Below are 10,617 nucleotides of genomic sequence, written 5' to 3' on the forward strand. Positions count from 1 at the left end.
ATCAACAAGTCGCAAACTGTGAAGACGGCATCAATCAGTTTGCTGTTAGGCTTGTGATTAACTCAAAAGGAAAAAAAAGAAAACTTTTAAGGCATGAATCAGTTTGCTGTAAGGCTTGTGATCAACTAAAAAAGAAAAAAAGAAACTTTTCTTTATATAGCTCCTGTGTTTATCATCTAATATTTCTTGTAAATCTTTTATAAAAAAAAGTGGTTTGTTTTAGCAACGAATATGGAATCAAATAAAAAATCGAATATGAAATCAAATGAACTCTCTCTCTCTCTCTCTCTCTCTCTCTCTCTCTCTCTCTCTCTCTCTCTCTCTCTCTCTCTCTCTCTCTCTCTCTCTCTCTCTGTGTGTGTGTTTGTATGTGTGTGAGCGCGCCACAAGCCACAGGAAGTCGCACTTCCCAACTTCTCTCTTTCTTCTCTTGCTAAAAAACACAAAAAAAATACGAGATTTCTCCCTCTTATAAGATCAACATTAGTCGCTTGGGCTCTTTAACACTACTCTTCTGCACGAAACTCGCCAGCCATCATTGGAACATAATTTTGGGAGTGCTAGGTAGATAAAAACTTCCTTCTAGAAATGTCATCAAACTCAATGTCAACGGTCGCTAGCAATCCACGCAAGGCAGGTAGTGGAGGCATTTTTTAGAATTCATTAGGCGACATTATGTACTGATTTGCAGGAGAAGATGAGGTCCAAGCTCTACACCGATGTTTGACCATTTTCATCAGCCAAATGGAGGGCAATTTGGAAGTGGAAAGTGATTTCTCTAATACTATTTTGTGGGCGAGGGGATTTGCGACGGGCTGTGGAGGGTAACCAATCTCATGGATGAGAAGAAAGATCTATGTGATGAGATTAAAGATCTATGCTTGTACTGTTTTTCCTTTCTCCCGTTTCTAGAAAGATCCTATAGACAAAGGAGCATCTAGCACCTCATTTCATACGGGGCATTCTTTATCATCCAAAGTGCCCTTGTAATCTATCTTTAATAAAATCTGCATGACTGCATCTTTATCAAAAAAAAGAAAAGAAAGCAAGAAAGAATACATGGCACTAGCGTCCACGTATGAGTACCCCTCTTATGCATAGAACTTGGGCCAGCATGGAGCCATGGAGTACCTTTGAATATCATTAAGATTAAATTGCTATTAAGTTACTTTTAAACACTTATTACATTTGCATCACTTGTGTATAATAAATAGCCCGAAGGAGCCCATGAAAAATTAAGGGGCAGCTGATTTAAGCTTCCATGACCAGCTAGATCCTTACGAGGCAGCACAATACAAGACAAAGCGATTACACTGGAAATTTTCCGGCAAGGCGAATATGATCCAGGGTCCGACATAGCCCATATCTGTTGACAGCTGCATTGGCAGCTCTGAATCCTTCTCCGTAAGCTGGCGAAGAGTCGTGTGCAATTTGATGCATGAAGAACTCACCGAGCTTCTTCTCAATATCGGATTTTCCTACTTTCTTAGACGATGATTGTTGATAGGACGAGGATGAAGAGGCAGCAGTTGATGTGGATGGCATGCTTCTCGACTCCGGCATAACCTCTGATTCGAGCCACATATGAGATAACACTTGACAAATACCTTCCTCCACCTCAGGGCTTAGATTACAATAACCTGCATTGATAAAGAAGAAATGGACACTCATGAGATAGTGCTTCTAAGTTTCTGGTGGTGGAAAGATCTACCTAGAATGACTAGGGGTGCTACAAGATGTGATTTTTGGGGTATTCCAAGAATACGTTGTAAATAATTGCATTATTTCATTGGGTTTTGAGGTAAGATGGTAAGCGCCCACTCTTAACATACTGAGCTGGAAGGACTACAACTCACTACTACTAATGTTGACTAAGGTAAACAATCTTAGCCTCAAGTAGCAACAAAAGCAAATTAGATTTCAGAGAGACTACAGCTTAGGGGATTAGACTAGAGAGCAAATGGCATTACTACTAACAAAGAGACCTCAGCTAGGCATAGTACCTTTGAGGCGCAACCAACCATGCATCAACTCGTGGGCAAGGATAGAACCTGTCAGTAACCTGCATTCAGAAGAGTGAGAACATATTAGTGATTCTTGATCTCAGCTTCCCAGTCAAAAGAATCAAAACAGCACAAAAAAAACACACATCAAAATTGCAAGAAACGATTTTCGTGCTGGCTCATCAGAAAATGTAATAAATATCATTACCTTGGGAGGCCATACAGAACGAGAATTGCAGTAACTTCACATTTTCGAGTCAACTTCTGCTGATGAGTTCTCATATCTAGTAATCGGTTACCACCAATTTTTGGCTTCTTGGTTATCTAGATATGCAACAAAAGGAAATCACAAGAGAACAAATATAAAGATTTTATCCTTAATCATAGAAAATGAAAGAAAATTATTACAAATAAAGTGGCTTAATGAAAAGGAATGGGAAATTTTCGCATACACTGTTAACAGTCTGCTCCTCAGAAAGACATAAACCTCTTGTCTCGGGCATGTGATGATGACCCTAGAAACAATAACAAGCTTTGAATCAAGAGAACTTTCACAAAACAAAGCAAATGTATACAACCCAAGAAAAACTTACACTCTTCTCCCCTTCCATGGCTTCATTAAGGGCTTGTCTTTCAACCAAAAGCATTGGAATCTGTTGATCAAGTTTCATATTCATCCCTTCATAATAATCTCTAATAGCATGGTAAAGGGGTTGGCAGTCACCAGTATCCATGATAGCAGAATCTAAACATTCTAGGCATTGACTCCGTCCATCACCCAGAGAAATGTATCTTGTATTCCTTGACTTTAACATAAAAAATAAACAAAAAGGAACGACATTAATCAATGTTGGACATAATTGATCAGAGCAATCTACTAAAGAGAAAACAAATGAATTGATAAACCTCCTTAAACACAACAAGAGTTTTGTACTTTGTACCTCCATTCGTTCACAGCTACAACACCGGGCTGTATTATCAAGTTCATGTGAAGGACAATATTTTTGGGACCAAAACCGATGAGCTCTGTACTCAATTAAACCAGCTCTGTTGGTTGGGATCTGAAAAGATGGGCAAATAATAAAATAAGGTCATTCGCAGTTCAATAATTCAGATATAAAGCGAGATCTCCTTAGGAAACCTTTGACATAAAAAATGTAATCCCAGCATACATCAGTGAGAAGCAAATCTGTCAGTTACTAGGCAGTGTAATGGAAAAAATAGCAATAAATTTCGAAAAATAAACTAAGACCACAGAATTCACAATGTAGGAATAAGGAGTTTTTACAGAGTCACAAACCGCCGTGATATATTTGGATATAGAGGGTGTTCAATGGATAGCTATCCCTGGATTTTGGCAATAGCCAGTTTCTAGTTCACATTGAGAGAAAACAAGGCTGGAGGGAGAGGCACATGTACTCTACCAAAACAAGAGATGCAGGGCCGTAGGGGGAAAAGAATGGAAGGGAATGGGGGGCACAAGGGGGAGAGGGTAAGCTGGCTTAAGCGGTTGCCTGTTTCTGGGTCATGCAAGGAGGGCAAAGAGGAAAGGAAAAGGCAAGTGATGGGGACCATCTTAGGAACCAAATTTTAGTTTTAGGTGCTAATATCATTTTTTTTAGGAAACGGGATGGGTGAGTGGGTTGGGTGTGTGTGTGTGGTTGGGGGGGGGGGGGGGGGGGGGGGGCATTAAAGTACATTTGGGATGTCTTTATCGAAGTTACTAAATATAGTAAGCTCATGTTTAAATATAGTAAATTTATATCAAAATCATCCCATTTGTCATGGGACTACTATCTATTTGGGTTTATTAGTGGTTCTAGTTTGTAGAGATTTTTTTAGTTATGTTAGGAATTATAATTTGTGTTGGAGTAGTGGATTAAGGTTAGATTAGAAGTTCAAGTCTTCTTAGAAGTAGGATTTTATTTTGTCTATAAATGTAAGGCCTTTGGCCACTTTTGAGAGCATAATAGAAGATTGAAGAATTTGCTCCCTAGCTTGGACATTGCTCTCTCTCTCTCTCTCTCTCTCTCTCTCTCTCTCTCTCTCTCTCTCTCTCTCTCTCTCTCTCTCTCTCTCTTAACTCAGCTAAGACTTTGTCCCAACTCTCTCTCTCTCTCATCATGTTTTTTTTTCTGTTCTTTTTCTCCTTGCAGCAAACCCAATCTCCCCCACCCATTTTCCGCAAACATCTACGCCTTACCCCATCGCAAATCCAACCTCCCATCCACCTCTCCACTAAACACCTTTCCTTCTCTCCTTCCCTCCCTCTAGCCGGACAACTCTCCAATTATACCACCTCCAACCCTGCTCCCTCAACCCACGACCACCACACCCTTCTCTCCACCAACACCTTTTCTTTCCTCCACGAATCACCCTACCCCAGCGCTCTTCTAATCCTTTCCTCACCAAAATACCTTCTATCTCTCCACGAACACCTTTTGGGATTGTTCCAAACTTTAGCCAGTCCTGACAGTTCCTTACCAGCAAAACAGTCCTAACAATCCCTTCCCAAAACATTCTCAATGGTCCCTTACTGTCATAAACAACCCCTAAAGTTCTAAACCAGTCTTATTCCTAAAACCTGTGCCTAAACTCTAATCATACCAGCACAATCCCTATTCTCCCATCGTATCCTTCCTAGAGAACCACTTCCGTGGCCCTCTTACATCAACTTGGTATCAGAACTACATGTATAATAATCTTTCCATACCCGTCCTGCATCAATTTTGTATCGGAGCCTAAGTTAGAATGGCTATTCAGCATAGCAGGATTTTGATGGGAAAATCCAAGTCTATGGATTGTAATCGATACACCATAAGGATTAAAGACATACCGGATTTTCATGAACTTGCTCAATGGGAATATCTTGATTCGTTAGACGCTTTGGAGACCTATTTGTGGCATTATGATACATTCGATGACGACTAGTATTCAATAGTGATATCACTGTTTATCTAGATTAATTATTTGTCTAGATTCTTGTTGTTCCCATTCATCATACTTGATATCTTCTGATGTAAGAGAGACATACTTCATAGTTCATACCATTGTTTATGCCATATAATGAAGTGTAGTAGCAAACACTACATGATATAACAATTCCAGTCAAAAGAAAGATAAGTTTTGAGCCCATTCAGAAAGAGAGAGAAAGAAAGATGAAGTTTGGAGCAATCTATGATATATAATATCGAACATGACACAAAATCAGCCAATAGAACCATTTTACAGTAAATGATACGAGCTAGCATGCTGTGTAAGAAGTTTCTTACAAATTGATGGCAGACATCACATTTGGGATGGTATAACTCTTTGTAACAGGATTTGTGATACGGGTCACTCCCTGACAAAGAAAACTTCAAACAAAAGGAACCAGTAAGAGCTAGATACAAGAAAAAATTTATCATCCTAACTTGCTGTGCATCTTGGCACCATTATTTCTAATATTTTATAAAATGCAAGCCATGAAAACATATATTGATGCATGAAAGAAAACACTATACCTGAGGCTCAGAGATTGGCTGGCCACAGGCATGACAGGAGAAGCATTGGGGGTGCCAAAATGCTCCCATGCAACTTAAATAATGGCCGTAACCTATTTCACGATGGCAGCCTCCACAGACTCTGCAGGGTAATTTGTATTGGAGAATGACTCTATATGACAATCAAAAGAGTAAATTGTACAGACAAAGAGTAATTGAAGGAACTAACTTATATCCTCCCGGGAAAAATTGTGTGGGCATGTATGGACGATGCGAAGACATGTTCAAGCTTTCTTGAAGGGCTTTAGGAAGATCTTCGTCGTTATCTGCATGCCTTTTGTACCCTGAAGGAATCTTACTATGTTATACCAGAAGAAAAAGAAAAGAATTCCAATATTTATAGATATCATTATCTATGCAATAGACCATAACGCACAAGCTTAATGATGTGAATATAGTGATGGGAATCCAATGTTGCATCCTTAGATCTTAACCAGTCAAAACTTACCATTTGGTTTCCTTTGATCCTCGGCTAGAGAAAGCGCAATTGCATGATCCAATTCCTCATTCTCAGATTTCGGTTGATCATCCTGATAATAACTTAAAAGAATGCAGGGTCATGCAACAATACAAAGGAAAAAAACAACCACTAAAATATAACAATCACAATGAGTTACCATTAAAAAAAAAACAAAAAATCACGATGAGTTGTGACTCTAGCAAATTAATGTGCATGAACGCATGTATACATTATTAGATTGTGTAAGCTTATTTGAGGGACAACGAGCTGTTAAGTTGTGTAGAAAGACGGAAAATTCTTATGCATGACAATTTACAACGTAGGGAGATTTGGCTTGCTAGTGAATACGTGCATCATGTGATGGAGGATAGAAGAGTCACGCGCTCCATGCTTGCTTGACATTTCAATGGGCTTGCTGCTTCTTCATTTATTTGATACCATATGGGTATCCCTGAAAATATTTATGGATCCATTTGAAGGATGGGCAAATTCTAGAGTAAGTATTCCCTTCTGTAATTTTGTGTGGAGGAAAAGGAATGATAGAATGCATAAGAAAGTGCAACCGCTGTGAAGTTCGTAAAAAGGATAAAAAGCACACCTTGGGCTATAACAAGGTGGGAAGTTAGGGGTAACGAGGTAGAGGACTTGAATCACAAGTTGATGGGGGTGATCAAATGCGGGCATTTTAGAAAAGATAGTAGACAGATGAAAAGAAACCTTTGATTCCTCAAGGTAAACTTTGATGGGAATGTGTTGTGAAAGTTAAGATAGCCCCTTGAATGTCCGTTATGAATCACAGGTAACTAAGGCCCAACTGCTATTCAAAGAGTTTAGGATTTTTAGTAAAAGTGTAACAAGGAATCTCTTGGTTGAATATAACCCAATAAATGCCGTGGCATGGGTATTGAATAGGAATCTGGGTCAACCATTATGGGACGGACCATTGGCCTATTGCTCTTTCATTGTTTGTTTTGTTTTATGAGGTTTCTTCACAGTATAACTTTTGTAACTTCATTATGATAAGACCTTGGATTTGGCTAGGGGTCTGTATCTTCCCTTTAGCAAGGCAAATGGGTTACAGGAATCTTGCCAAAGGACTATCAAGGCTATCTTTAAATCATACAATATTTTGCTTTTTTCTTCTCTTTATATTAATAGGTTGCTATTCATCATAGCAAAAGAAAGTCATTGGTCAAGGTCATTAAATTACACAATGCAATCTAAAGCAATGATTGATACCCAAAAAAAAAAAACACACTCAAGCAAAGATTGGTTAAGAATTGTAGCAGCTATTATAAAAAGAATCTTGTGACTACAAAATCCCATTCTTTCAAAATGAAAATGTCTTCATGAATCTTACCTTTTGAACTTGTAACATAATTGGCTTTTCAACTTGTAACACAGAATATTTTTCCTCTTGATACAAGCAAATTAGGGCCGACCCCAACTAGTTTGGGACAAAAGCTTTGTTGAGTTGAGTGGAGAGTATACAAGCAAATTAGGTGATTTTATCAATAAATTGATCTAAAGAAGAGGGAGCATGTAAGACATGCAAAACAGAAACCATGGAGATTAGAGTAAATCATTATCATCCAAACTATCAACATATGTTGGAAGAGAAGGAAACCTCCCAAGCAAGGTGAACCAAAGAATATAAGAAATTCATTGTCGAAAGGCATAGAAAATTACCATGGATCTACTTGGAACATGTGAAACCATGTCTTCGTCACCAACCAGCCGCGGATATCGTTTGTTCGATGCCCCACGACCTGATCCTTTAAATAACTTACTAAACCACTTCAGTACACGAGATCTTCTCTCACCATAAGATGGAACAAAGTCCCCTGATTGCAAAAGCAATATCAAGAAACACAAGAAAATATATAATCGACTAAATTGACATCTTATCACTATTCTTCTATTCAAAAGCATGAACATAATAATCAAATTCAAACCTCAGAGAAGTTTTACAAAGAAAAAACAAAAGAAAAACAGAATGGGAGATATTTTTAAAGCTAAAGAAGAAATCCATAACCATAATAAAAAAATTTGAGAAATATAGAAGCATCTACCAAAAAAAAAGAGATATAAAGAAGTACCTACCAAAAAAATAAAAAAATTGAGAAATAAAGAAGAATCTACCAAAAAACTCAAAAAACTAAGAAGCAACTACCAAAAAAATCAAAAAATTGAGAAATAAAGAATTAACTACCCAAAAAATCAAAAAATTGAGAAATAAAGAAGCAACTACCAAAAAAACTCTAACCCTAATGAAGAAGAAGAAAGATAAGGACGAGATTTGCGCACAATTGAAGATATTTTTAACCAACACAATCACATCTCCAAGTAAAATTCTAAAGCTAAAGAAGAAAACCATAACCACAATAAAAAAATTGAGAATTAAAGAAGCATCTACCAAAAAAAAAAAAAAAAAACCCTAACCCTAATGAAGAAGAGGAAAGAGAAGGAGGAGATTTACACACCGTAAACGCATTGGTGGGAGAGGTGGTTCACCTCAGAAGAAGCCATGAAGGGGAATGGATTCTGTGGAAAGAAAGGCTTTGGATCGCGTGAATTTTGATGGGGCAGAAAGAAACCCTAAATGCAAAGGGAAGGTGGAAAAGGAGGGTTTGAAGGCATTCGAATATGAGAGAGGAAGCATCATCAAAAGCGAAAAGAAAGACGAAAGAAAAGCGAATATCAGAGACGGAGAAGGAAAAGAAAGACATATTCCTCTTCTCTCTCTCTCTCTCTCTCTCTCTCTCCTTAAGAAAGCAAATGGCAGAGAGAGAGAGAGAGAAAGAGAGAATCTACAGAAAGATAGAGTTCTGTAGAAGGAAAAAGGCTGAGGGGGGAAGGAGAATGGGGGTGGTGTAGATAAAAACGAGGGGGTGTGGGTTTTTTTTTTTTTTTTTTTTTAAAGTAGTTCGCGGGAGGAGGTTCTTGTGAAATGCTCTGTGAGTTTTACTTAATTACTAAAATGCTAGTTCTGTTTTTTATATTTATTAAACTTGCCGAAAGGTTAAAAAGGTTGGGGAATTTCGAAGTGGGTGGTGATTCGATTCCATTCCTCAATCTCTAATTCAATTGTTCCTTTTATTTTTTGGACTACAGATAATAAGAATTGTCCTATGCCATTAGCTTTTGATGCTGGTCTTTTTCTACTGAGGAATTCTATAGTGAAGGGATCCCTTGCAAAAAAGAGGTGAAAGGGCTCTCCTATTGGCTACACAAGTAAAAAATTGATGGTGCTGTGCAGCCGATGGGAGAGCCTCCCTTCAGTCTAGAATTCCTCTTTTCTATCTGGAGCCTTGGAATGAGTGATCCACACAAAAAAAGAAGAAAGAAATGATCAAATGCTACATTGGTAGCAAAATGGTACATTGGCAAGCACATGTCTCAAAGAACAAAAGCAGCCTTTTCCCATTTGCTGTAAAAATTTTGAGAGCATTTAGGCAATTTCTCAAAAGCAATTTTGCATTTCCTTATTAAGTGAAAAAATAATAGTTTGGGGCATGTTTGACTACAATAAAAATATATTTCATCGAATATTTGTTGTCCCAATTATGAAAGAAGAGTAGGCAAGGAAAGAGAGCACAAGTAAGCAATGACAAATACATTGAAAAAAAATATACACTACTTCAATTTGGGTTTTTTTTTTCTTCCCTATTTTTGAGGGGCTTTTCATGTACCCCTTACTCCCACTCTATCAAGTCTCCCTCTCCAAACATCTCTTACAACTAGCCCCACTAATATTCCATGGAATATTTTTTTATGGCTGCCAAATATGCTCTTAAAGTCATCTATGATGTGGCTCATCTCCATAAAAAAAAGTGGCTGTGAAATTCCTGTAATTTAAGGCAGTTTATCAGAGGGCGGGCCTTGGAGCAGCGGTAAGGTTGTTCCACTGTGACCTGGTGGTCATGGGTTCGAGTCACGGAAACAGCCTCTCTGCATAGTAGGGATAAGGATGCGTACATCTAGCCCTCCCTAGGCCCCACAATGGCGAGAGTCTCGTGCACTGGCCGCCCTTTTAAGGTAGTTTATCGGATTGTAAAGTGCAATTTGTATGATTTTTCTTAAGTGGAAAAGCAAAATTGTTGTAGTTTAACGCAGTTTTTCGGATTGTAAGGTGCAATTTGTATGATTTTTTAACCAGTAAAAATCTGAATTAAAAAAGGGGCAAGTCCCATGACCGAGAAGGTCAAAAGTACAGATGGATGGCTTATACAAGCACAGAGATAGGAAGCGACATATCACGGAGGAAGAAACTCAAAAATCTCTCCAATGATGTCCGATTCACCCCATCTTTGGCTAAACGATCTGCCTTTCTGTTAGCTGAACAACGGACATGCTGAAATCGGACAAGGTGATCTCTCACACGATCTCAAATCGATCTCCTCTATCCAATTCGCAAATCTCCACGGATATGAGCTGCTCCCATCCATCCATCTAATGATATTAAGAGAATCGTTCTTGATTATTAATCTATCCAACATACTTTCTTCAATGATCTTGATACCCTAAAACGCTATTGTAACCTCAACCTCGTGAATGCCCATCTAGCTTCTCCCACTTCATCTCTAAGCAAACTTCCCACCCCGGGCGGTCC

The 10,617-nt window shown here is 38.4% G+C and overlaps 1 protein-coding gene across 2 annotated transcripts; it reads right to left on the minus strand.

Moving 5' to 3' along the window:
- Positions 1 to 1,128: 1,128 nt before the first annotated feature.
- LOC143851610 (LIM domain-containing protein HDR3-like) lies at positions 1,129 to 8,767 on the minus strand. 2 transcript variants are annotated; one of them, XM_077361092.1, is made up of 12 exons: positions 8,489 to 8,767; positions 7,695 to 7,849; positions 5,994 to 6,075; positions 5,715 to 5,829; positions 5,507 to 5,627; positions 5,276 to 5,359; positions 2,945 to 3,064; positions 2,597 to 2,809; positions 2,456 to 2,518; positions 2,212 to 2,327; positions 2,004 to 2,062; positions 1,129 to 1,640 (listed from the first exon to the last, which is right to left on the minus strand). In XM_077361092.1, the coding sequence occupies exons 1-12, from the start codon at positions 8,532 to 8,534 to the stop codon at positions 1,309 to 1,311; spliced, it is 1,506 nt and encodes a 501-aa protein (XP_077217207.1). In that variant the 5' UTR covers positions 8,535 to 8,767; the 3' UTR covers positions 1,129 to 1,308. The 2 variants fall into 2 exon arrangements, with proteins under 2 accessions (XP_077217207.1, XP_077217208.1); XM_077361093.1 differs by lacking the exon at positions 8,489 to 8,767 and having other exon boundaries at positions 5,994 to 6,085; positions 7,695 to 7,843.
- Positions 8,768 to 10,617: the final 1,850 nt, after the last annotated feature.

The sequence above is a fragment of the Tasmannia lanceolata genome, unplaced genomic scaffold (genome assembly GCF_043159265.1).
Source record: "Tasmannia lanceolata isolate RefF3 unplaced genomic scaffold, GAP_Taslan_0.1 ptg000018l, whole genome shotgun sequence".
Classification (NCBI taxonomy): Eukaryota; Viridiplantae; Streptophyta; class Magnoliopsida; order Canellales; family Winteraceae; genus Tasmannia; species Tasmannia lanceolata.